The sequence below is a fragment of the Artemia sp. Qi Xiang Cuo genome, chromosome 2 (assembly GCF_049724085.1).
Source record: "Artemia sp. Qi Xiang Cuo chromosome 2, ASM4972408v1, whole genome shotgun sequence".
Classification (NCBI taxonomy): Eukaryota; Metazoa; Arthropoda; class Branchiopoda; order Anostraca; family Artemiidae; genus Artemia; species Artemia sp. Qi Xiang Cuo.
In genome coordinates this window covers 65,606,045-65,631,465 of record NC_142795.1, presented here as the reverse complement: position 1 = coordinate 65,631,465, position 25,421 = coordinate 65,606,045, and the positions used below count along the sequence as shown (strand labels likewise).

General features: G+C 37.1%; 1 protein-coding gene across 4 annotated transcripts in view; it reads left to right on the top strand.

Annotated features, from left to right (window-relative positions):
• Window positions 1–25,421, top strand: part of Dap160 (dynamin associated protein 160) — a 138,665-nt gene that overhangs the window by 82,624 nt on the left and 30,620 nt on the right. For all 4 annotated transcript variants that reach the window (XM_089102524.1, XM_089102517.1, XM_089102515.1 and 1 more), the window contains 5 exons: window positions 14,991–15,127; window positions 16,651–16,757; window positions 18,571–18,643; window positions 19,387–19,593; window positions 23,643–23,726. In XM_089102524.1, the coding sequence (XP_088958650.1) occupies window positions 14,991–15,127; window positions 16,651–16,757; window positions 18,571–18,643; window positions 19,387–19,593; window positions 23,643–23,726 (608 nt within the window). The remainder of the gene's footprint in view (window positions 1–14,990; window positions 15,128–16,650; window positions 16,758–18,570; window positions 18,644–19,386; window positions 19,594–23,642; window positions 23,727–25,421) is intronic.

Genomic DNA, 25,421 nt, shown 5'->3' with positions numbered 1-25,421 from the left:
AATTTAGAAAATGCAGGAATTCTACTAAACGAACGTTGTTCTAGAGATGTTTGGTTTTGAACTTGTCTGCTATGTATTGACTATGTTGAAGCATGTTTAAACATATTGCCGCTTTCAATACAAAGAAACCTGCTGATCCAAGCCCCGACAAGACGGCAAAATTGTCAAGCGGAAACGACAAGCAGCCCGAGGTCATCATATGATTGCTGGAAGATATCATGTCTGGTTGAGATATCTGTCTGAAATCAGATGCCACCATAAACAGGAACCCAGCATTTCTATTAGATACACTTTTGTCGGCTGAAGAAATTAATTGATCCACTCTGGAACAAAAGTCAACGGAATTTTCTCCTCCATTAAAGGCATTTTTTCACTACTTGGTGTGAATCCTGTTGTCGAAAGGAAATTCTACTCCTGTCAGAACCTTTCTGTAGGGTCCATGCACAAATTTATGGCCATTGAGACCGTTCAGACCATTGAGCGACAATAGGCCAGAAAGCTCCCATGATACGTATATTCACTTATATAGGGAATAAAATTTCTCCAAAAAATTATACGAGTTTTTCTCTAGTACCCTAATTAAAAAACGAAGTTTTATGATTTCTTTCAGTCTTATAAGAATTGAAATCTGCTAAAAAGTGTATCGTGTAATAAAGAGTAATGTTCTTTGATTTATTTGACTCTCCAGCTTTTTGTTGCCACAAGATCAATCCTAGTATAAAATAACCCCTACTTAGATTAAATTCATGTAATCAGATAGTCAAAACTTTACTAGCAAGTATAATTCTTTCCTTGTCAAATTTAATTCTTCAATTATTGGCAATGCCTTATTTGTACAAAAAGTGTTGTTTTTTTGCATCAAAGATGTAGCAAAACAAACTTCATATCAAAAACTTTATTTCATAGAACTCCCCAATTTTAAAATATCTTTAGTGCAAGAATAACTCTTGTTTGCCATATTGTCTTTTTTATGTAGGAATAAGACAAATAAGTGTTGTTTTATTACAAATATGGTTTAAAAGTTACTAGTTTCAAGTGGGTTTAATTATACGTGGTTGAGTGGGACAAGGATAAGTAACACGAGGATTGTTGCTAAGAAGGCTAAGATTCAGAGGGATCGATCTTTGTTTAGATAGATGGGGAGGCTTAGGTTATCTGGATTCCTACGAAGTTTGGAACATATTTCTGTGTATCTAATTGTACTTAGAAAAAAAGGAAATTTAATTTTTTTGCGCGTTTCACGATTTTTTTCTTTATGATAATGTCTGAACAGTTCAGCTGTAAGTTAGTTTGAACGCTTTAGTAACTCTAATTGTATCTTTTCCAAGTGTTTGCTAAGTTGTTGTTGCTGTCTTATGCTTAGAAGTTTAAATTTATTTCTTGCTGTTACATTTAGTGTTGTCTTATTGGTTTGTCTGTTAACGTTTGAAATAATAAATTTATGAACTAATTACTGTCAAGAACTATGCTGGAGTTAAAGGGTACATTTTCTATATTCATATTTTCTTTCTTTTTGCTTTCTTCTGAAAGTTCATTGCGAGTTATGTTATTGTACTAAAAGATGCTTAAGCTCTAATTAGCTGAGAAATGTATTTCCTTAACTATATTTGATAAGTCTTGTTGGAAAGTTTGTTGAAAGTTCGTCTTGGAGGGCCCGAAGACGGATCATGGGGACGGTGGGGGGGGGTTAGGGGTTGGATTAATTTATAAGCTAATGAAAAACGGATTATTGTCTTTGCCTCTGGCTACAAACATCACGTGTGTATTGTCTAGGACAGGAAGAAAGATATAACAGTTTGTATAATCAATATTAAAAATAATGCAAGATTATATATTTTAAAATATTATATCTTTTTATGGCATTTTCCTTGTATTGTTTGGTTCTGTCATAAGCTTCTTCCTCGGTTCCCATCCCTGGAAGCCATGCTTGCGTGGGCTTATGGCGGCGTATTGAATATTGGAAGCTAAAGTGATGACAATAATCAGATATGGTTCTGGAGCATAGACGCTCCGAAAAACGGAGGAAGATTTTCCAGACGTTTTCCAGAGAAATTGCCAACGGATTGTTTTGGGTACCCCGCTGACTGACCGTATTTCAAACAGAAGGCTGCACGAAAAGTGTGGTTCAACCCCGCTTTCTAGAGCTATAATGAGAGATTGATTGAGATGGCTATGCCACGTTCTGTGGATGATGGATGATAGATTGCCGAAGATTGTCCTTTTCGGCTAACCATCTAGGGCTAAACGGAAAGCAGGTAGTCCGCGGTTGGGGTGGGATGACATCGTATAGAAAAATTTAAGGAAAATGGGAACTTCCTGGGAGGGTGTAAAAAGGGAGACTTTGAATAGATTAGGATGGAGGACGAGCGTACGTGGCTGTGTTAGCCTCAGGTGGCTTGGGGCTGCGGTGAGTTATAATTATTATTATTAGTAGTAGTAGTAGTAAACAACATAGAAATATACTTGATCGTGGTTAATTGATAATTCTTCTGTGTTTTGGCTTTTTTGGCTGATTAACCTCTTCTTAGCAATGTTATGTGTTTGACATAATTTTGTCAAAATCTTGGAGGGGGGAGGGGGGAGAAGTTGATGCCGATTTCCTCAAATCAAGTGAAAATGATAGGGAAAACGGAAAAATGAGCCATATATTACCATAAAGACAAAGATATACTAAAGAAAACTGACCCGTGTCTGTGGTTGCTAGAATACTGTAGGGTTATCTTAGTTTTGACAAAATTTTGAAGACACTAAATTTTAGATGGGGGACAAACTGGGGTCTGGGGGCAGTTGCCCCCGCCCCTGGCCCATAGCAAATTACGTCCCTGCTTTCAACTGGATGCCCCAGGGACTTTTTGCTCTCTGGTTCTAAGCCAGCTTAAGTGCTTTGACTGGATTTGAACAGAAGCATTAGTCCCTAACGTTCACTGGACATCCATTGCATTCCTGGATCATAATTTTCATATCATGATTTAAATGATATGAAAATTGCGACTTGGAACGTTACAACGTTAAGAAAATACTGTCATATGGAGATTCTCGCTTACGAGTTTAGATATTTTGAGTTAGTTTTTCAAACTGATTTCAGGAGTATCAAAAACTAGTCTCGGACGGTAAAGAAACATGAAATTAGGTTATTAAGCGTTTATTTATTCAGATAGTAAGAATGAGATGAACAAGGAAGATTCTAAGTCTTGCTTAGGTTGAAAAGGTTAGGTTGAAATCGATTGGTAGGAGCTCATTTTATGAATGAAAAGTGTAAGTTATCAGTCAAAGTGAAATGCGCTCTGATAGAACCTACTGACAGAGGTAGTAGCGACTCAGATGAATTGTGCACGGAGGGAATAAACGGGACCCTAAGTAGAATTATGGCACTATTTTAAAGAATTGTAATGTCCAGGCTGAAAGAAATTGGGATAGATGGTATCCTAGCCATGTTAAATTTGGTGTAGTAAAGGAAAATAGCAACGGTTAAAGACTGCGACAATTTTGTAGGCATAGGAATCTAGTATTTGGTCATAAAATGGCCCATAAGGTAACACAGCAATCACACGGTGGTAAAACGGCCAACCTTACCGATTATGCTATTGTAAATCAAAGACTGACTGGATCGATTCAAGACAATTAAATGAGAAGTTAAAACTCTCCTAAACTTGGATTTTGCAGATGATCGAAGTGTCATAAAAATATCAGCAAAATAAATGAAGCTTTGCAGGTTTTTAGAGCTCATGGTGCAAGAATAGGGATGAAAATTAATACTCAGGGAATTATGTCGCTTAGAATAGAAATAAATCAAGGTGAAGAAGTGATGTTTGATAACAAGAGGATCGATCAATTGGATAGCTTCACTTACCTTGCTAGTATTAGTAGTAAAGGTGTTGGATATAGTAAATATGTAAAAAGTAGAATAGCCAAGACCAAGTGTGTTTTTTCACCGTTGAAAAAACCTAGAAAACTAGGAAGATAAGTTTGCGAACCAAGATTAGAATTTGGAAGCTATGATAATGGCAATGTTCAAGTATGTTTCTGAAACGTGGGCACTTCGAAAGCAGAACAAAGTGTTTGGCGCGCTGGGTTGAGAACCGTTTGTCTGAGGGGCAAGGGTTCGATTCTTGGTGTGGCTGGCTATTTGATTTGGGAGGGGGGTCAGTGGCGTGACTCTGTAAGCTCAGCCAGAGTCGACCCAGCTCTAAATGGGTACCTGGAGAAATCTGTAGAAGGTTAGCAGGAACGGTGTTCGAAAGGATAGGATGACTGGCCCCCAGTCCCCATTGCACTTCCTGGCTGAAGGGCTACGAAACGGAAATCAGCACCGCCGGTTTGGACCTTAAGGGTCTAGTGGCTTCGTACTTTTTTTCGGAAGGCAGAGGAAGTTTTGTTTAATGTTTCAGAAGAATTGTCTATAGACAGTTTGAGGTACCCGATTGACTGACTTATATCAAACAAAAAGCTTCACGGAAAACATGGTTTTATCCCACTTTCTAGGGCCAAAATGGCAGAAAAATTGAGGTGGCTAGGACAGATTTTACGTATGATGTTATCTTCATCTTTAAAAAGGCAACATGTTGCCGAAAATTGTTCTTTTTGGCGATCCATCTGGGGCCAACAGAAAGCAGGGCTACCCCTGAATGGGGTGAGAAGAGGTCATAAGGAAGTATTTAAAGGAAATAGGAATTTCACGGGAAGGGGTAAAGAGTGAAACTTTGATTAGGTTGAGATAGAGGGAGAGCATTTGTAGCTGTGTTTGCCCCAGGTTGCTTGGTGCTGCAATGAATTTGCGTTAGTAGGATTCATTAACACGCATGCTCTCGTATCTCATTTTCGTTGGCTCGGTGCTCGTCCTCCTCATTGTGTGTTGGAGCACCACTATTACTTTCTTAGTCTTCTGTTTATGTTGATCAGAAGCCTGTAGCTCAGTAATAGTAAGAGATAGAAACCTGAAACTTTTTTTCCGGTATGTGAATCATGAAACGGAGAACTTTGGGTTGTTTTGGATTTCGTATCAAACAGTTCGTGGTAACGAACTGTAAGTAAGGAGCGACCCGGCTCAATGGTAACCGAAACTCTAGAAAACGGGTTACTGATACCAATAGATATATCAAAAGAATCAGATTTCAATGCTGATTTCAAATATGTAACTTTCATCAACTTTAATGCTACCTATCAAAATCTACGCGCAGAAGAAAATTTGATTGATTTTTAAAAAAAGGGGAGAGACCCCCAAGAAATTATAAAATTTGAATGAAAATCACACAATCATATTCAGCGTATTAGATACTCCTGTGTTAAAGGTTTCAAGTTCCTATTTAAAAAAATGTGGAACTTTGCATTTTTTGCCAGAAGAAATATCACGGATGCTTTTTTATTTTTTTTTTTTTTTTTTTTTTTTTTTTTTTTTTACCCAGGGGTTATCGTAAACAACCAGTTGTACTATAATAACGTGGGAGGGCAAATTTGAAAGGAAAATAAAATTTATAGTTCCCATTTTAAGTGACCAAAAAAAATTGAGGGCAACTAGGCCCCTCCCACGCTCATTTTTTTCCCAAAGTCTCCCGATCAAAATTTTGAGATAGCCATTTTGTTCAGCATGGTCGAAAATATGATAAAAATGTCTTTTAGGATGACTTGATCCCCCAAAGTCCTCAGGGGGAGGGCTGAAAGTTATGAACTTTACTCAATGTTAACATATAGTATTGGTTATAGTGAATTATACTTACTTTTTCAGTGTTTTTTTTTTGTGGTAGGTGGGGGACGGTGAGGGTCGGGCGCTATAGGGAAGGATCTTTCCATGAAGGAAGTTTTCATGGGGGAAGGGAAATTGCCATGAAGGGGGCGCCGGACTTGCCAGCATTATTTATTGGTTATTGGGAAGTATACAACCATTTTCAGGAAGGATTTTTTCTGGAGGGGGGGGCTAGAGGAGAGGGGTACTCTGGAGAAGCGATCCGTTGAGGATGTTTCTTTGGGGTAAGGGACATTTCTATGAAGGGGGCGCCAGATTTCCAAGCATTATTTAAGAAACGATCAGAAATTAATAAAAAAAAACAAGTTTTTTCAACTGAAATGTAAGAAGGAATATTAGAACTTAAAACGAACAGAAATTATAACGTATGTGAGGGGGTTCTCCCCCAAGTCAATACCACCCTCGTTACGCTACAGTTTTTTTTTAGTTCTTTCAAAAGAGCGATCTATTCTAATTAAAAGGCCTTTGTGATTAAGGGGTTTGTGAATCAAATTTTTTTTTTACTTTTAACGTAAAGAGCGTGGTATTGACTAAGGGGAGAACCCCCTCATATACGTAATAACATATACGTAAAAAAAAAACAATAAAAAAACAAGCGATACGGCTCAATAGTAATCGAAACTTTTAAAAACGAAATTTTGATGTCAATAAATGTATCAAAAGAATGTGTTTATAATGCTGATCCTAAATATAAAAATTTTTATTAAGTTTAGCATTACTCATCAAAGGCTACAAGCCTGAGAAAATTTACCTGATTTTTTAAAGAGGGGGGAAACATCCCCTACAAGTGAAAGAAGTTTAATGAAAATCACACCTTCAGATTTAGCGTATCAGAAAACCCTATTACAAAGGTTTCAAGCTCATATCTGCAAAAATCTGTAACTTTCTATTTTTTGCCAGAAGAAAAATATACGAATATAGAAGTTAGTTACGTAAGTTAATTTGTAAAGACATCCATTTAGTAAAAGAAAAGTAAAATTTTTATGCAAATAAAAGCTGCATTAACTAAAAAACGATCAGAAATTAAATAAAAAAAAACAAGTCTTTTAAACTGAAAGTAAGGAGCGACATTAAAATTTAAAACGAGCAGAAATTATTTCGTATATGAAAGGGGCTGTCCTCTCCTCAACGCCTCGCTCGTTACGCTAAAGTTTGACTCTGTCTCATAACTTTATTTTTTAAAACAATAAAAAACTTTAGCATAAAGAGCGAGGCGTTGAGGAGGGGACAGTCCCTTTCATATACGAAATAGTTTCTGCTCGTTTTAAGTTTTAATGTTGCTCCTTACTTTCAGTTTAAAAAACTTGTTTTTTTTTATTTATGTATATAAAGATCTGGTCAAGAAGAAAATTGAAACTAGTGGCAATCCGACTCATAGACGGGAGAAGGGAGGTTTTTCTGGAATTCTCACAATTTTATATCCACAAGAGGGGGTTGTCAGATAGGAAGTAGAAGTTAGCCTCCTAGTTGGGTTTTTAGGGTGTCTTGATGCAATCTGACTGCTGTGGCTATAGGTATGGAAGTTATCAATCCATCTCTTGCGAGGTTGGCCTTGAGGGCACGTGCCGTGTACTCGTCCTTCGAAGATGATTATTGATAGCTGGTTGGCTGAGATTCGTTGAGTGTGGCCAAGCCAGCGGAGCTGTCGACTATTATCTGATTAGTGATGACGTGAGATTAACAATGGACTTTACGGATGTTTTCATTTGATATTCGGTTTGCGTAGGTGATATCCGATATACAGCGAAGAGATTTGGTCTCAAATGCAGATATTATTCTCTCATCATTGGCCTTTATTGCCCAAGTTTCACTTGAGTATAAAGTGACGATGAGACCCAAGCCAGCGGAGGGGTTGAGTTTTGATCCGTTTTATGATTGCGTGAGAGTAAAGGAGGAGTCCATAGAGGTTTGCATTTGATGCTCGTTCTGCTTAGGTTATCTCCTGTATGCGGCGGAGCTATTTGGTTTCAAATGCAGAGATGCTTCGTTCATCATCAGTCTTTATTGTCCAAGTTTAACTTGAGTATAAAGCAACGGGAATTATTAGTGAATAAAGAGTCGAACCTTTGAAGATGTCGACAATACCTTGGTTTTACGCCTCTGAAGCTGGAACTGGCTAAGCCAAGTCTTTGCCTAATCGATTTTGAGAGACCGTTGTTAGGAGTCAAGAGACTGTCTAGTTAGGCAAAGGACTCGACGTTTCCAACTGGATCACCATTGATCGTTATATGAGCAGCTTTGAATGAATGGGTGCGAAATACCTGCATGACCTTGGTTTTAATTGTATCTATGATCATCCCAAACGATTCAGCTGCTGACACTAGTTCATCAGTATTTGCTTGAAGAAGTGTTATAGGCTATTAAGTTTCACAATATCGTCTGCATATGCCAGTTTGTCAATTTGCTGCGGAGTAAGGGATCATAAAGTTTCCGCATAAGGGCATCTGTCAAAGGAATCGTAAAAATGTTTGCCAAACTTAGTTTGGAAGTAAGAGCTATTGTTTTAGTTGTGGCTCTAGGTAGGGGATCAAAGCTTGATCCAACCTCCATGGAAAGATAAAAGGGGAGGGTGCCTAAATTCTTCTCGTTAAGACAACTAACAATAGAAATTGTTGCACCTCAAATAGTGTTGTAAAATTACTGTAAAATAAAAACTTGGTAAGTAAAATTGGTAAAATAGGGTAAAATTGGTAAAATAAGGTAAAATAGATACTCTCTAGGAAATAAAGGGCAAAATTAGTGTTTTAGAGTTGCCCTGTAGCTACAAGACCAGTTGAGCATTTATTTTTAACAATCACTTACAGCTTTTAATGAAATTTTTTAATGATTCTGATTTTCCTGGGCTTAGAAAAGCTAATGTCCCTTCATCAAGAGTGTCATCAGTTTAATTAACCGTGTAGTTTATCCCTCTGGTAATCTTGTGCCTAGGGTAATACCTCAGCAATTGACAGTGCCTGATTTCGGACATCCATTTTGTAAAAAAATGAATAAAAAAAAATAATATTACCATTATTTGGGAGTAAAATCCTAATAGTTATTTTTTTCTACATTTAAACCTAAGAAATGTTTCCTAACAGCCTTGCATATTTGAATAGCTGTATTCAGCCACATTCCTCATATCATATACATGTTATTTATTCATAAAAGTACCGAATACAATTAAAAAAGAGTTTTTTAATATTTTGATGACTTTGATTAACTAGCGCTTGATCATAAGAGCGGAACATTCAGTCACTTTCACAGTCAATAAGACTGTCTTCAACAGGATTTGCTTGCAGATCTAGCTCCTAAATTTCAGACTTAGGTTCAGATTCAAGTGATCGTGCCTTTCCCAAAGCCCCAAACAAAAGTCCTGGACATTGCCCTGAGGATTGTATATCAATTTCTACTTCCACCCTCCCATTGTCTCACCCTTAGAACTAATTCTGTATTTATCTGAAGATTCATTCAAAACAACCGCTGAAGAACAAGGGCCATTAAACTAGAATAAGAATTTCTTTAAGACACTGCAGGCTGTAACAACTCATTCGGTTGAATATGGCTGAAAAACAGAATTAATCTTAGAAAGGGGCGATGGAACCTTCAATTTCCAATTGACTGAGCCCCCTCCAAAGGTTATTCGACCACCCATTCCACATGAAAAGCCTCCGGGAAAAATAAAATGAACAAATAGTAATGCATAAAACCCTTATGGGTCTTTACCGTAGGAAATGCAATACGGTTGCCCCTGACTTAAACAGGAGAGTAGAAATTAGAATTTCCCTTCTAATGAAAATCTGTAATTATTCAAGGGGAAAATAGGAGACAATTTTTCGCGGGGGAGGGGGATATGTCGTGGGGTGTATTTTCTAGGGAGAAGGGGTAAACGCCGACTTCCGGGAAAAGACGGCATGAATACAAGATTTCTCTGAGATGTGAAATTTAAAATAAAAATGAGGATATTGATTCTGCTTTGGCCCTCCACATTGTTGTAAATCCAGATCATGTAGTTCTTTTTTATGAGGATGAAGTGAATGTCTTCCCATATTCTTTTAGGAAGGCAACTGAAATTCAAAAAAATCCCTAAATAGAGACCTTTCTTTAAGTAGAGATACTAGAGATGTTTCTTTAAACCCAGTGTATTACAATTTAAAATTAAATTTTTCAAAAAGCATTTGTTTCTTCAGTTAAAATGAAGATCATCTCGCCACATTTTTAATGAAAGTTAAGTCAGTAGACAAGCTAAGTCAATCACTAAGCAGAGAATCTTGCCCAATCTAATTGGTGAATAGTCTTTGGTTTATTCTGACTTGGTTTTTTGATTTGTTTGATTTAGTCTTTTTTCTGCTCAGTTAGAGTTAATTCAAAAGGTTAGTATTCCTTCTTTTTTTGAGCATTGAAGACGGCCGGGCGGAAGTCCCTGACGAAATATCTACATCTATCATTTTTGCTTCTTTTTGTCTGCTGGCTGACATTACCCTTATTTTTCTCGGCTATTTAGTTTTATTATTTTTTTCTTGTTTGTCATATGTCAACCCTGTTTCTTGTCCTTTCTGTTTTTAAGATCTCAAAGAACAATTATAACTTCATGTCAGCTAATATTTCACCATTTTAAAATTATAATTACATGGACTATAATACATTTTACCGCTCTGATAACAAGAGACCTAAGTCAGACAAACCTCGTAGGGACACTTTTTAAACCGAGGAATACAACTATAAACAAAACAAAATCATATTCAATCTTTTTTGTCAGCCTCTTCACACTTTTGTGCTCTGAAAATTGCGAGCCGTCGTAAAATATGTCTGTAAAATATATAAAATATCGGTAAAATACGAAAAATACCGGTAAAATAGATAAAATACGTAATTATGTAAAATACGTAAAATAAGTAAAATACCAATTTTATGGGGGTCCGTAAAATTAGGGTAAAATACGTAAAATACCCAATTTTACCGTGACCAATTTTACCAGTTACAACACTAATCTCAAACAATCTTTGTGGGAAGTAAGAGTTAACGCCCTAGCTGTACTTTTTCAGAGTTCACATCTTTTGGGGTCAACGGCTGCTTAGCTTAAAATAGTGCAAGTGGGATTAATAATTAATAGTGCAAGTTGGAAAAGTAAGAGACGAACCTGAAAGAATTGGGCAGCTAAGTAAGTCAAATATGACACCATACCCCGACAAATCAACTTTTCAACAATTTTTTGTTTTTTCTTAACTTCTAGTTACTATATGTCGTGGTTGGTTCTTTACTAGGTTTCATCTATCTCCACAACCATGATACCGATGATTCTTACACGACTTGCCTGTATAATGATCCGGGTCTTCGAGGAGAGAATCTAAGATATCGCGTGTCGCCCAGAGTTTTTCATTAGCAGTCATTGGATCGAGGTGTTCAGCCTGCAACTTTTCCGCAAGAACCTTCGTCCTGCACATGACCTGGCGCATGAACCCAAGCGTCAGAATAAAGTCAAAGCAGGTTATGCGGTGGTACAGAACTTTGGCTTTTTCTTTTATAATTTTGTCCCCATTTTGTTCTTTTAGCTCTTCGAGGACTTCCACAATGGTGTCTAAGCTGGTCCACAGTGCTGTCAAACTCTGTGATCTCGACGTCCATCTTGTCGTTGACAAATTCTTTTATTTTTTCAAGTGAATGAGCCTCCTAAGTTTCTTCGGTTATTCTTTTCATACGAAGTGGTCTTGGTAAAAGACTAAAATATCTGTTTACTTAGGCAGTGCTACTGTTCTGTCTGTGAAAGTAAACACGTGACGTTAAAATTTAAAACGAACATAGATTATTCCGTATATAAGGGAGGTCGCCCCCTCACCTCTTCACTCCCCGCTTTTAACGTTAGATTTTTGTTTTTGGGTCCCAATGGTTTAACAGTGACTGCTCAAACAAGGTCAAATTAAATGGGGTAAAATGGAATTTCATTAACCTCTCAAGAATAGAAGAGCTATTGACGAGCAATTCTTTTAATCAATACATTTTCCTATGTAAATGTCTTCAAAGGCAATCAGTAATACAACACTGGCAATTACCCATTAACTACATTTGTTGCACTCATAACACTGGGTAACAACAACACTTTTTTGGAAATCGTCAAGGGTTTTCCAGCTGAGTTAGACTAATTTTGATGCTCTGAGTCGGAACATGTCCTTGGTTTTGCTCAATCAGGTCGTTTTTTTTTTCTACAGATATTTCAAAAAATCTATTTTTTGTAAAAAAAAATTCTGCGGATCATCAGCTGAGAAACAACTGGAGATTTTTTCCGTTCTCTTGAAGAAATAACAGTCAATGTATCCAAACTCAAAGTTTTAGAGTTTATGACATAAATCGGTGTTTCTTTGATTCCCGTCCGTGAGCAGCTGCTGGGTTGTTCCTTCAGCAACCAGCAGTAATCCACCATCATGACTGCGTCCCACCTTCACTGGTACCTCTCCTTCATTTGGCGCATGCTCTGATGGAACCTTTCTCCCTGCTCGTCACTCATCGCCCCAAGGTTTTCATGAAACTTCTCCATATATGAGAACAGGAAGTGCATCTTTATACTCATCAAACACCCGAGTTTTGGAAGGCCTCTATCATGCTGCTGATGAGTATGGTGTGATTTGCTGCCTTCATATTCCCAAGGATTTTGTTCACCACCTGCACAACCGATTTCCACGTGGAGCACTCTAGCGTGTTCATTGAGTTTTCAAACTTGTGTCCTTTATGAGCTGCCGTATCTGTGGGCCATCGAAAATGCCGGCCTTCAGTTTTTCAATGGTCAGTCGAAGAAAGGCTCAGTACAGGTAGGTGAAACACTTCCCTCCTTGTCCAGAGGGCGCGTGAAATGCTTCATTAATCCAAGCTTCATGCGTAGCAGTGGGATCAATATCTTCTCCCAGTCAACAAGAGTTTCGTTTATGATGTTTCTCGCCCAAGGTACTAACTGCTCTGGTGCTTGCCACTCCTTCTTTACATAGTGCTGGGATCTGTCTCGAATGTTCCACATACATATAAAGCAAAGATACTTTGTGGACCCGGACTACTGACCAAGCAGAAATTTCACCGTCTTGAAGTTGATGTAGATGATCTACTGGTACTGCTCATATTGGATTTTGTCGAGCACACACTTCAAAAAGCGCTTGTTGCTGTCAACGAAGAGCCGCCAATCTCTCGGATCGTGGTGAGGAGCGTCGAGTTTACCAAGAAGACCGGTGACATCTTGGCAGTACACGAAGTCTTCCTCCTGGCAGAAATAGTCCATATAGTCCTCATGCCTTGCCTTCTCTTTGAGTCTGGAGGCCAACAGCTTGCAGGATGTTTCCAACAAGCTGAGATCCCGAACCAGATCATCAAGCTCACATTGTGAAAAGGGCTGCAGACCATTTTGTCCTTTATACTCCTTTTCTGTATATCCTCCCTCGTCTACACTGGTGGTCTTGTCGTCGCTGTCGCGAAGCTATGTGAACACTGGTGCAGGACTTTCTTCACAGTGAGCAACTGGACGGCGGGCTGATGGAAGGTCGGGGCACTGGAGGCTGTGTCGATTCTTCCAGTTGATGCCAATGATATTGATGGCGCAGAAGTAACAATCCAATGCAAGATCTAACGGCTCCCTCCAAACCATCGGAATCCCAACCTTCAGTGCAGGTTTCGCGCCCTTCGTCCACCACCGGTGGTATTCCACGTTTGTACCGTGTGCGGTGCCCAAGACTTATCATGGTCACCCAGTTTGACTTCAAAGTAAGCCTCGTAGGTGTGCTTTGCAAATCCTGTGATGTTCCTCCTGTCCACGGACAGCGGGTAATCTCCACAAATGAAGCAGTAAACGTCAGGATCATTCCTGCATGACCGTCGCGCTAAAGGCATATCAATCAAGTGAAAGAAATTGAAAAATGCAGGTTAATATCAGGCAATGAAATTTGGAATCAATTTGATTGGCTAAGGGTCAATCAAATGACCTTGCAATCACGCATACATGTGATACACTATACGTGATACACGCATACACTACTTAAGAGAAATAAAATAATGTTGTAATTCGATATATTCTTCAAGAAAAGTATGATTGAACTCAAAACCCCTGATATTAGCATATATATAGCTCGTCAGGTAGGCCTATGGCTATATCTCCAAAATTTGACCTGATTCAGCAAAATGAATGTGATATTCAGATTCAGAACACCAAAATTATTCTAATTCATTTGAGAAACCCCTGGCGATTTTTTGGCAGTTATCCAGTTTATTACGGCACCAGTAAAGTGCTTTGAGGGAAGGACTGTAAAAATTTGTTTGTAAAAAGGGAGGGGGATGAAGGGGGAGAGGTAGACCCCCCAGAAATTTCTTTTCGGATAAGCAGAAGTTAGCAATTACCCTGAATAGTGGGGGAGGGGGACAGCTAACTCATGTATGGGATGATTTCTGTTCGTTTAAGTTTCTATGCCACTCTACTTTCATTTGAAAAAAAAAACTTGGTTTTTACCTAATTTGTAACAAAGACTTAGAATTTGTGGTTGGAAAAATTCTGTACTTTTCATACGAAACAAGGAAAAGATTTAAGCAAATTAAAAGTGATTTAGTTCAAGAAAATGAGCATTTTTTGAAGAATTTGCGCCAAAAGTCAAAGGATAGCTATAGACATAGTCTCTTAAGAAAACTGTCAAGAATAATATTACTGTTACGAAAAATGGGTAAAATTTTGCATGAAATCATTTTAGGAAAAATATGGCTCAAATTTAAGCTGCAAATTAATAGCCAAACCAGTATTTTTTATACGATTGTAACTAACTGCAGAGCTTAGTGTAGCTCTGCCTTTCCCTAAGGACAGGGATTATTGCTGACATCTATGAAAGCCAAAATTCACAAAGTCATCTTCAAACATTTCCTTTTTAGTTTGGGAATCGAGACTCGAGGTATCTTTTTCTTACCACTACATGCTTTCTTCGTTTTAGCAATAAAAAGTAGAGAAATATATTTATACTTTTTTGCACTCTTGCTCTATTATGCTGGTTTTAAATGATCATGTGATTCGTTTTAGCATCAAACACAAGTCTCTAGATTTGTTTTTTGGCTTAATAGCTGTGAGTAGAAATCAGGGTGTGAAATACACGGTGAGAATTTTAACGTAAATCAAACTATAAAGTTTTCATCTGAAGTGACTTAAATTTTTTTATAAAAAAATTCTTCCGTTTAATTAAAAAAATCACAAGTATTTCTGTTTACGTCGATGTTTGCAGATCATGTAAATTCGCCGTTAATGACCTCAAATATTTTGTAGCAACTGATTCGCCGAGTGGAAAATCGCATTCAAAATCAGCTGACCTCAACCCCATAGAAAGTAAACGTCAGGCGTCTATAAAGGAACTAATTTCGACCGAGGAAAGCTTTGTTCAAGATCTAACAACAGTCATTGAGGTATACATCTATTTTATCTCTGATGATTTCTTCTTCTTTTTAAAGTTTTTGCTATCTCATATTTGACTAAATGCTGGAAGACTGTCGGAATCATCTAAAAAAAGTGAAAAAATAGGACGAAGAAACAGAAATAAATGCTGAAACATATATATTCTACTTTTTCAAAGTCATAAATATAGTCAACCAATAGTCCATCTCTGGCTTTGGCTTATAAATAACAGGTTGGTCGCGCAAAATCAAACTATTACTCATTGCTGCATAAAGCGACCTAAGCACAACTTAAGTATCTACGTTTTTCTATCCCCTCTGTGCAGAGCTTCGCTCTAATCCCTCCCTTAAACTCTCTACTCCGTTGAGGTCCACCCCATTCGAGGACGTTCTGTTTTTAGTTTGCTTCCAGTTAGCTTAGCCGAAAAGCTTCGTAAAATGTAGCCCAGATATAACAACCTTTCTCTTTATATAGCATTTGACATTGAGATCCATCCATGTTTTCTAAGGTTTCATATGTAGTTGGTCAAACGTGTGTCTAAAACTACCTTTAGACGACTCCTGTATCTCTCAGATCCTCCTCAAGATTAAGAAGCACCCAGCTTTCTGAGCTGTACTTTACAACCGTAAGCACTGTGGCCTTTAGTATCCTAATCCTAGTTTTAAGAGTTATTTCTCTATTCCATCAAATTTTCACAACCGTCCAAAATATCACACATAGTCCCTATTCTACTTCTTATATTTTATCCGCACTCTAGTTTTTGCGGACAATACTACCTATGTAATAAAGCTGAACTCTATCTGTACCTAAGATCACTTTTTCATTCTCATTTATTCCCAATTTGACGTTTATTTTCAAAATAATCTGGCATCCTGAATCTTCAAATCTTTCAAAAATGCATTCATTTTGCTAGTTTTTTATTTAGGATACTCAAATCGCCTAAGTAATCAGACTTTGGAGAGATTTACCTTGCCATTTCACTGCTTGATTTAATTGAAAATTGTAAGACGTTTTTGATATTTAATAAGCATAACTAAAATAGAGACATTTAGTTACTTCCCATGCACTGTTAAATGATTGACCAGAACTGATATATTCATTTTTTGAGGAGAATATTTTGATTTCGATGGCATGACTCTTTTGAACTACACCTAAGTTCTCATTGTACATATCCATGATTAAATGAAAATTTGTTTTTGCACATGATACTGAAACATTGTTTTGACTAGCCTGTTTTGTTGCGCTGGTTTTGTATTTTCAGCAAAGCGCTAGTTTTACAAAATTATACACATATAGGGAAATCCCCAATATTAGATAGTTTACGTCTTCTTACATGGTCACTTTCTTTAGTTAACCCTTTTACGCGTTGTATATTCAAATAATTCATGTCTTTGAATCATTATTTTGTGTCTTCGTTAACTTATTCCATCATTTCTAGCATATGAATAAGGATGTTTGGATTATTTTTCGTTCAGCACGGAAAGCTTGTTGAATTTGTTTGAGATATAATACTTTCTGTTTCTCTTTTGCATAGGTTTTTGAGAAGCCCATAGCAGAGTCTCGTGTAATTACAGAAGAAGAAATGCTTGACATTTTTGTCAACTGGGAAGATCTAATTGGAAGCAGTAACAAGCTATTAAGGTATTTGAATTATGTCACTATGATTTGACTTATGGGGGAAATTAGTCTTAGAATCATGTTTTTTTTCTGCATGCGTATTGCGCAACTAATGCACAAGATTGAGGGGACATGTTAAGGGATATTCTGAACTAAATCGAAAGAGGCTATGTGCATCCATGTTGCCAAAACTACGGATGTGCATATCTTAGAAACGGCTAAGGGTATTAAGTCAAAACTTTATGGAATGTTTAGAAGGGTAGTGAAGTAAATCAAAAGACTGTTAAGTGCATCTAGGTCAAGATGATATGTCTGCAATATCCCAGGAACAGTTAAATATATTAAAGCTGACACTTTCAGAGAATGTTGAGGGGGAGGTTGAATTAAAACAAAAGACGTACATCCATGTTGCCAAAAGATAGAATCTACAATATCTCCAGAGCAGCCAAGGGTATTGAGTTGGACCTTTCAAGGCATTAAAAAGTGATGTTTATGAAGGTCGTCAGAAGAGTATATTTGCAATATCTCAGGAACGACTAAAGGTATTCAGTTGAAACTTTCAGGAGATGTTAAGGGGGGTGTTGAACTTAAGCAAAACATATTATCTTTATCTAGGTTGTCAAAGCAACGCATCTGCAATTTCAAGGCTAAGAATATTAATTTGAAACTCAAAAAGGATTGAGGGGTGTGTTTGATTAAATCAAAAGACAATATGTGCATATAAGTTGTTTAAAAGTCATATCCACAATATTTCAGGAACTGCTAAGGTTATCAATTTGAATGTTTCATGGAAATTGGAACTAACTGAAAACACACTACATGCATCTAGGTTGTCAAAAAAGTGTATCTGCAAAATTTTAGGAACGTTTAAGCGTATTATGTTTAGACTTTCATGGGGGTTTAGGAGGCTATAGAAGTAAATCAAAAGACCCTACAAGAATCCAGATTGACAAAAGCTTGTATCTGCAGTCATGGGCGCCCATAAGCTGAATTCCAGGGGGGGGGGGGCAAACTAAGGCAGCAAACTAAGTAAAAAAACTAAGCCAGCATTATTCAGCCAGGGGGGGGGGGCGGGGGTCCCCGGCCCCCCCCGCTTATGGGCCCCATGTCTGAAGTATCTCAGGAGCGGCCTAAGGGTATTGAAACTTTGAGAGAATGTTGAGGTGATTGTTGAACTAATTCGAAGACACTATGTGCATCCAGGCTGCTGAAAGGTTGTACCTGCAATTTATCAGGAACGGCTAATGGTGTTAAGTATAAAATTTCAGGGCATCTTGAACTAAATCAAGATAATTTTCATGTCTAGGTTGCATCATCTGCAATGTCTCAGGAATTTCCGAAGATATTAAGTTGAAACTTATAGGGCTTGTCGAACTAAATCAAAAGACGCTATATACATCTATGCTGTCAATAGGGAATATATGTCATATTTCAGAACAGCTAAAGGTACAAAATTGAAGCTTTCAGGGCATGTTAAACTAAGTAAAAATCGCCCTGTTCATCCAGATTGTCAAAGGGGCGTATCTGCAATACCATAGGAACGTTTAAAGATATTAAGGTGAAACTTTCAGTAAATTTTGAGTGGATGTTGAAATAAAATTGAAATTCAGTACTTGTATTCAGGTTGTCAAAATGACATATCTATGGTATCTTAAGAATTACTCAGAGTACTAATTTGAAGCTTTTAGGGTAGATTGATGGGGATATTGAACTCTCAGATATATATTATATAACTATATTTCCTTATTGACTTTTAATCGCTTATTGTAATTCAAAACCGACGATTACTAGAAAGAGTAGTTATTATTACAGTTGAGGATAAATATTTTGATTTCAGGGCCCTTCAACTTCGAGAAAAGAATTCTCAGAACGGAATTGTGCTTATGATCGGAGACATCTTGTGTGAGAGTGTAAGTGCCTACTCATTTTCTTTTTTTTTTGGTTCTTCTTCTTCTTCATGTTTATGTTTTATTTCATTATAAAGTAGGCCGCAAGTCGGATGAATGATCTCAGAATAAAAAATATAAATAGATATTTTAATAAATTCTATTATGAAAATACTAATGCAGGTCTAGGCTAAGGAACAGTCTTTTATTTCTTTAAAAATATATTAGCTTTAGAATCTCTTATTTTTCATCTAATAATATTTGGATTTTTTCGTTTTTGCACCTGCCATTTGACAATTTTGGTAAATTTGGCTAGAGGCTCCATATACGTAGTTCTTCAAGACTCGTCGAATGAAGCAGACTACGAAAACATCCAAATTTATTTTGGATAAATATTGCAGCGCAGCATGCGTACCTGATATTTTTCTAGTTTTATATCCATTTTACTCGTTAGGTTTTACCCATCATTACAGATGAATTTTCAATGCTGTTCAGAGCTGTTTTTCGTGTATTCTTTTTTACGCATTTCCTCGTTCAAATGGTTTGAGTGAGCCTTATGCACTACGGTAGTGTTTTTAAAGCTGCATCATGAAAAGATGTGTCTTGCACTGTCTTTTGTGCCTGAGGAACGGTTGTAAATCCTTCGTGAGTCAAGTACTTCTTATGTAGACGTTTTTTGGAGAGTTTTTAAATATTTTCTACATTTCTGACATACTTTGTGCGTACAGGACTAACACAATGAGTAAAAACTTAAAAATCCTTTTTAGCTGCCAAACATGTCACCGTACATTCGATACTGCAGTCGTCAGCTTGGAGCTGCAGCTTTTATTCAAAATATGGTCGAAAATTCATACACCTTTCGGGATCTCTTGAAGCGCTGTCAACAACATCCAAAGTCAAAAGGCCTGCCACTTTCTGCTTTTCTGCTACAACCAGTGCAAAGGATCACGAAATATCCCCTTATAATCAAACAAGTAAGATTATATTTTTTTATTATAATGAGCAGCATATTCTGACTAAACAACAAAAAACAGTGAGTTAATTGGTTTTATCATATTGCTAAATAAAGTACATGAATTTCGTAAATGCAAAATATGGATTATTGCATTAATAAAATAGCTGATTTTTATTTGTGCCATCAAATAAAAAAGAATGTGCTACATTCTTATTTAACTTTACCGAAAAAAAAACGGTTAAATATTCTAATTTCTTAAGGTAGTCTGTCATATTATGTCCTGAATTAGCAGCCGTAATTTAACAGATTTTCCATAAGTGAAGCAGCTTTAATCATAATCCTGGAAAATTGAGGATATAGATGCTCAAGAAAAGTTTACGTTTACATGATAACCAATGAATTAATTTGATCTCGTTTGGCCATTTTGCGGCTACCCCCCTTTCCGGGCAGCCTATTAAAGAACAAACGCTAGACCGTAGTAACCGATAACTGAAAAAGGACTTTGAAAAAAAATAGCTCAAAGTGAGAAAAAATTACCTTTTGAAGCTGTTGTAGGAATGGTAACTATTGCTTCGATTAATCTTAATGGTTAAAATTTGTTGCCAAAACAAATTTATGGAAATCAAAAAAAAGTAGCCTAAACCAAAATAAAATAGTGTTGAATTTGAAATAAACTGCAACGTTTGAATTACCATAGCCGAGAACCCAATTCAGAAGAATTACATTCTCCCGTCTTGAGTAACAAGGAAAATCACTTTTTCGCATGGGAAGCAGTAATAATAACCGTAATTTATTTGGACCCTTTATACATACAAAAAATGTACTTAGAGGAGTATGGAAAAAGAAATTTATAAACACTAATAAACACTATATAAACAAAATATAAACACTTATCATCACAAACACTAGAAAAATAATACACTAACAATGACTCACAAAACAATCAATACATCCCAACGGAAAATCTACGACTGACTCAGATCGCTGTCTGAATCTCCCCTCTAAAACATCCAGCTTATCACATATCTTAAAAACACCGTATCGTTTGGAGATATGACTGTTACGAGATCAAATAGGAACACAAAGAAAATACTTACAAAATTTGAAAAAGACCGACCGAATTTGTTGACGTTCAGACGTGGTAAAAAATTTCCATAATGGCACCAGAAAAAATACATGGGGAGCAAAAAACGAGTTTTAAAGCTGACCAACCTTTTATAGCGTTTTTGTCAAATTGACCTTCAACTCTAGAAAAACGTCCATAGGACTTTCTCAACTTCGCTCTCAACACACTTATTGTTAATGATCTTGTTGTTCGAATTGAGGTGCCAAATGCAAGTCCAAGGTACTTGAGTGAAGCAGTGGCAGAAACTGAATCAGGGCCAACCTGAATTTTTGAATCGGGAGGGTGATGACAACCAAAAACGATAAATTCCGTTTTAGCAGAAGTGAATGACATTCTGGTGTCAGACAACCCGGCATAAAGGCTGTTCTCAGCAGCTTGTAGTGATTATAATTTATTAAATAACAGGAGAATGCCATCTGCGTATGAAAGGTGACTTGCGTCAATGGATGAATCGATAAGAAAAATGTGATATTCTGCCGGTTGCGCAGTGGATGGCATTGTTAAATATTGCAGGGCTTAACACTGATCCCTGTTTCGCTCCACGTCGCACATAAATTTGGTTGCTATAAAGATTTTACACGCGGACGCGTATGGAGGAGTTTTGGTACCATTGCCACAGGGAGGCACAAATGAATGGGCTTACTCCACTCCTCAAAAGTGCTAAAACAGCTTGGGAGGGTAGGATTGAAAAAAATGCTTTAGAAATATTTATCGCACAAACATATAAAGGTTTCTTCATTCTCTCATACCTCTCCAAAATAGACACGAAAACTGCATGTTTATTCCCAACACCAAGACCCGCACGAAAACCAAACTGATGATCTCCATGGTCACACCTATTCGAAATTTTTAAAAGAAGAATCTTTTCAAATAATTTTGCAATAACTGAACAAACTGTATTTGGAAGATAAGAGTCACAAGATTGAGGGTCCTTATTCTTTTTTGGGACAAACGTCACAATGCCCTCACATAGTGCAGTCGGTACGAATTGCTGCGCAATACAAGCTTGAAAAAATAGCGCCATATGCTCAACTAGTTTCGCAGTACCATAAATCAAATGTTCTGATTGGAGTCCGTCAGAACCAGGAGCTTTGCCTTTTTTAAGGAGACGAATTACCGTAAGAACTGACGATGGTGTTATAGAAACAAGATTTTGCGATCTAGTTGAGAAAAGTTGTGTAAGAGAATCTGCCGAAAGTGGCGTCCAGTGGTGGGGGGGGGGGGCTATCAGAGAATAAAGAGGAGAAGTGTTTTTCCCAGGAAGTCACATCAATTAGGGCTAGAACGCGAAAATGACGATGAAGTGAACTTTGATACTTTGTTCCATAGTATCTGCGGATGGTTTTGAATATCACGATATAGAGTAGATACTTGCCTTCTTTTGAAGACCTGTAAAACTTTCCGGTACTCTCTTTTAGTCGATCTGAGGATCCTAAAAATTAAACCAGATCTGGGGCGATCACAATCCCCCCAGATCTTAAACCAAAACTTGTGACAGTTCCTTGCAAGTTGTAACTTTGGGTCATTGCTCCAGCCCTTTTTCCGTTTACCAATCCTAATTCTCCCAGATGGTACAGCCGCTGAGGTGGGTACTTTAATCGAATGAGTAATCTCAGTAAGATAACAATCTAGATCAAGGCTGTCGCCATTCAGCGTTGTAGAAAGAAGGTGAAAAGGAATTTTGATTTTAGACAGCATAGAATCCAAAACACTTTGATATAGTGATATATCGATATTATCCCAATACATCTTCCAAAACCACTGACGCTGTTGACTGATTTGTGGAACAAACAAGTTCATATAAAACTTTAAATGTAAATGGTCACTTGTTAACATATTATCAGAAACGTCAACAATGACGCTCTGGAGTTCCGGGATATTCGAGAGAACAAAATCAAGATCGGAAGTGGAAGCAGAATGGTGAACGTGTCTCCAGACCGTTACCTGTCTCCACTACCTGTCTCCATCACCAGAATGGTTATGTGTCTCGTATTTTTTCATTATTGTCCTGCTTCCTTGCTTTTTTATGCCACTGATAGTGTGGTGCTGAAATACCATAAAGATGCGTTTCATGGCTCATCTGGAAGGAATTTCCTACATGTATTTCCTTTTTGTAACAAAATATTAGAATAAAACACACGATTTTTGACAAAAACTGTGCTGCGTCTTTGATGATGCAACACTCTGGGGTAGGATGTCATATTTGAGTGAATCCACTGTCTCATTCCCCGGTCTTCATTCTTTACTGGATAGTAAGTAAAAAAAGTAAGTATGACGGCACAATACCATTAAAGTCCATACTAATAGCATTAACATCTGTTATAATGCCGGTCAGCCGGAGAATGCATTGAATGGCCGGAGTTAAGTCGCTCAGTGGTCTCGCGCGCTTTTACTGAGTGTCGGCCCCAGAGACTTCTAAGAATTCCTATGGAGAGGGGGCGACACGGGATGGACTTATAGGGTTACACCAATGACCCACGTCCGAACCCAAGAAACTGGCCACACCAGGTATCGAACCCTTGCCCCTTGGAGAAAGAAATCTCAACCCAGCGCACGTCCACTTAGCCAGCTTTCTTAGCTTTACTGGATATAGCTAAGAAAAGCCGAAAGATTTTTTCTGTGTCTTTTTAGTAAATATATTATAAAAAAAAGGACGTAATATTGTTCCATATCTGTTAATTCAAACGAGTGGTCGTCAAAACTCAAATATGTCTCAGTGAAAGCAGCAAGAAGCCTAAAAAAAGGAGGCTAATAGACTAGTTGTTAAGAACTATATAATTAATAAATACACATCCATAATCACTGTTACGATTCAGTCTAATTTTAGTTTTTTTTTTAAGTAACGTGTTTCTTGTGTTCTTTCATGATTGGAGCATAGCTCTCGCAATGTATTATCTTTTTGTTTGATATGACCATACGGATAATCCTGTCATTTTTTCTAGATATTGAAGCACACGCCTATTACTCATCCAGATCGACAAAATTTAGAGGAGGCCTTAGCTAAAGCTGAGCTGCTGTGTGACCAGGTAAGTTCTATGTGCATCAAGTCATGGCTTCAAATTATATTTCTTCATACCAAGATAAATCATGGATTTCCAAGAAAGTACGAATTATGCATGAGTTTTCAGAGTATTTTCCTGCTTTCAAAGAGTCCATGCAACAGATTTAAAAGAGCCTCCCCCCCCACCCCTACTTAAAGTCTCTTTCCCTTTTTTCTTTCTTTGCTTTGCTTTAATTTCGCTTGAAAGTAATTGAATAGAGGAATTTTAACCCTTTTTTCAGGGCTTTGGAGTCTGTTATAAGTTATACTGACTTCGACTCCAACTTTGACTTCAGAGATTTTCAATATACCGGCTCTTACTCTGACTCTGATTAGTGAAACTTTAAACTTAATTGCTCCGACTCCAAGGTTAATACTACTATTTTCGTAAAGGCCCCTTTTCTTCCTTTTTTCGTAAAAAGTACGTAGTCCTATCAAGTTCTTTCTAAATATAATTTTAATAACCCTGTTAACAGCTAATATTTATCTTATAAACTTTGTATTCTACATTGCCAGAATTATTGGAGAGTGCAAAAAGATATCTCAGTCAATCTATTAAGCATTTTCCTATCTTTCTGCATTTTATATGTAATGTATTTGTAAACATTATATGTATAATTTCCAATATTGATATAAATAATTGAATAAATTGTCTTTGTATTAGTACTGTAGTTCTGTGGTGTAAAAAATCCTCTTCATTATAATTAGCCTACAATATTAATTTTGTTTATTATTGTGACTTTTTAGTAGTATTTCTGAGTATTTGGCTTGACTCCAGCCTTTATGTGTTTCCATATGTCCGACTTCAGCTCTAATTCCAAACGGTCTTACATTATTTTGTTACTGTGACTCTGACTCCCTTCAGCAAAAATTTACTAAAACTCCGACTCCAAAGCCCTGCTTCTTTTAACATCAGCTAGCTTCTCTGAATTTTGAGCTTCTCCAAATGCAAGTTCACAGACGCTTAACTGAAGGATTCATTACTGCAATTCATTATTTTTCGCTAATCCATAAAAGTAATAATGATTAATTGCATTTAAAAACTATTAATCCCTATGCAAGAACTTAACGAAACAAAATATAAATGGTAAAAAAATAGCACTGAATAATTAAAAAAACAATTATCTAGATCATAAAATGTATTCGTTTTATGGCATATTTCCAAAGACCTTACCTTAAATCCTGGTGAATTTCTCGTCACTAGAGTCGCCTAAAGCATCCAGAAAGAGTCGGCAGTTGCCTCATGTGTGTGCTGCTGTCCAGACGTCTTCCCACAAGAGCTGTACTGCCGTTTTAACGTGCTTCAGTTCCAGTGTGTGCTCAGGTAAGCAGGACGAAGTGTATTTTTTGCTCTTCCTCTTCTTTGGATTCTCTCTGGGTGCCATATTTGTAACATTCCCAGGTGTCTATCTTTTGCCATATGGATGATATGGACCATTTTCCTGATGTATGACATTTTTTATTAGATGCAATATGAAGAATACCGTCTGGTTGGAGACTTGTTTCTCCATTTAATGTTTAATGTCCTGCAAAGACAGTTATTCTCGAAACCAAGGATCCTCTTTTTCTCCTGATAGTTTAGATTTAGATTCTAGCATTTGCATTTACCTAGTGGGACATCACTGTTGAAGTGACTCATTTTCAATTTCAAAGAGTAAGGTAAATTATTATGGTAAATAAT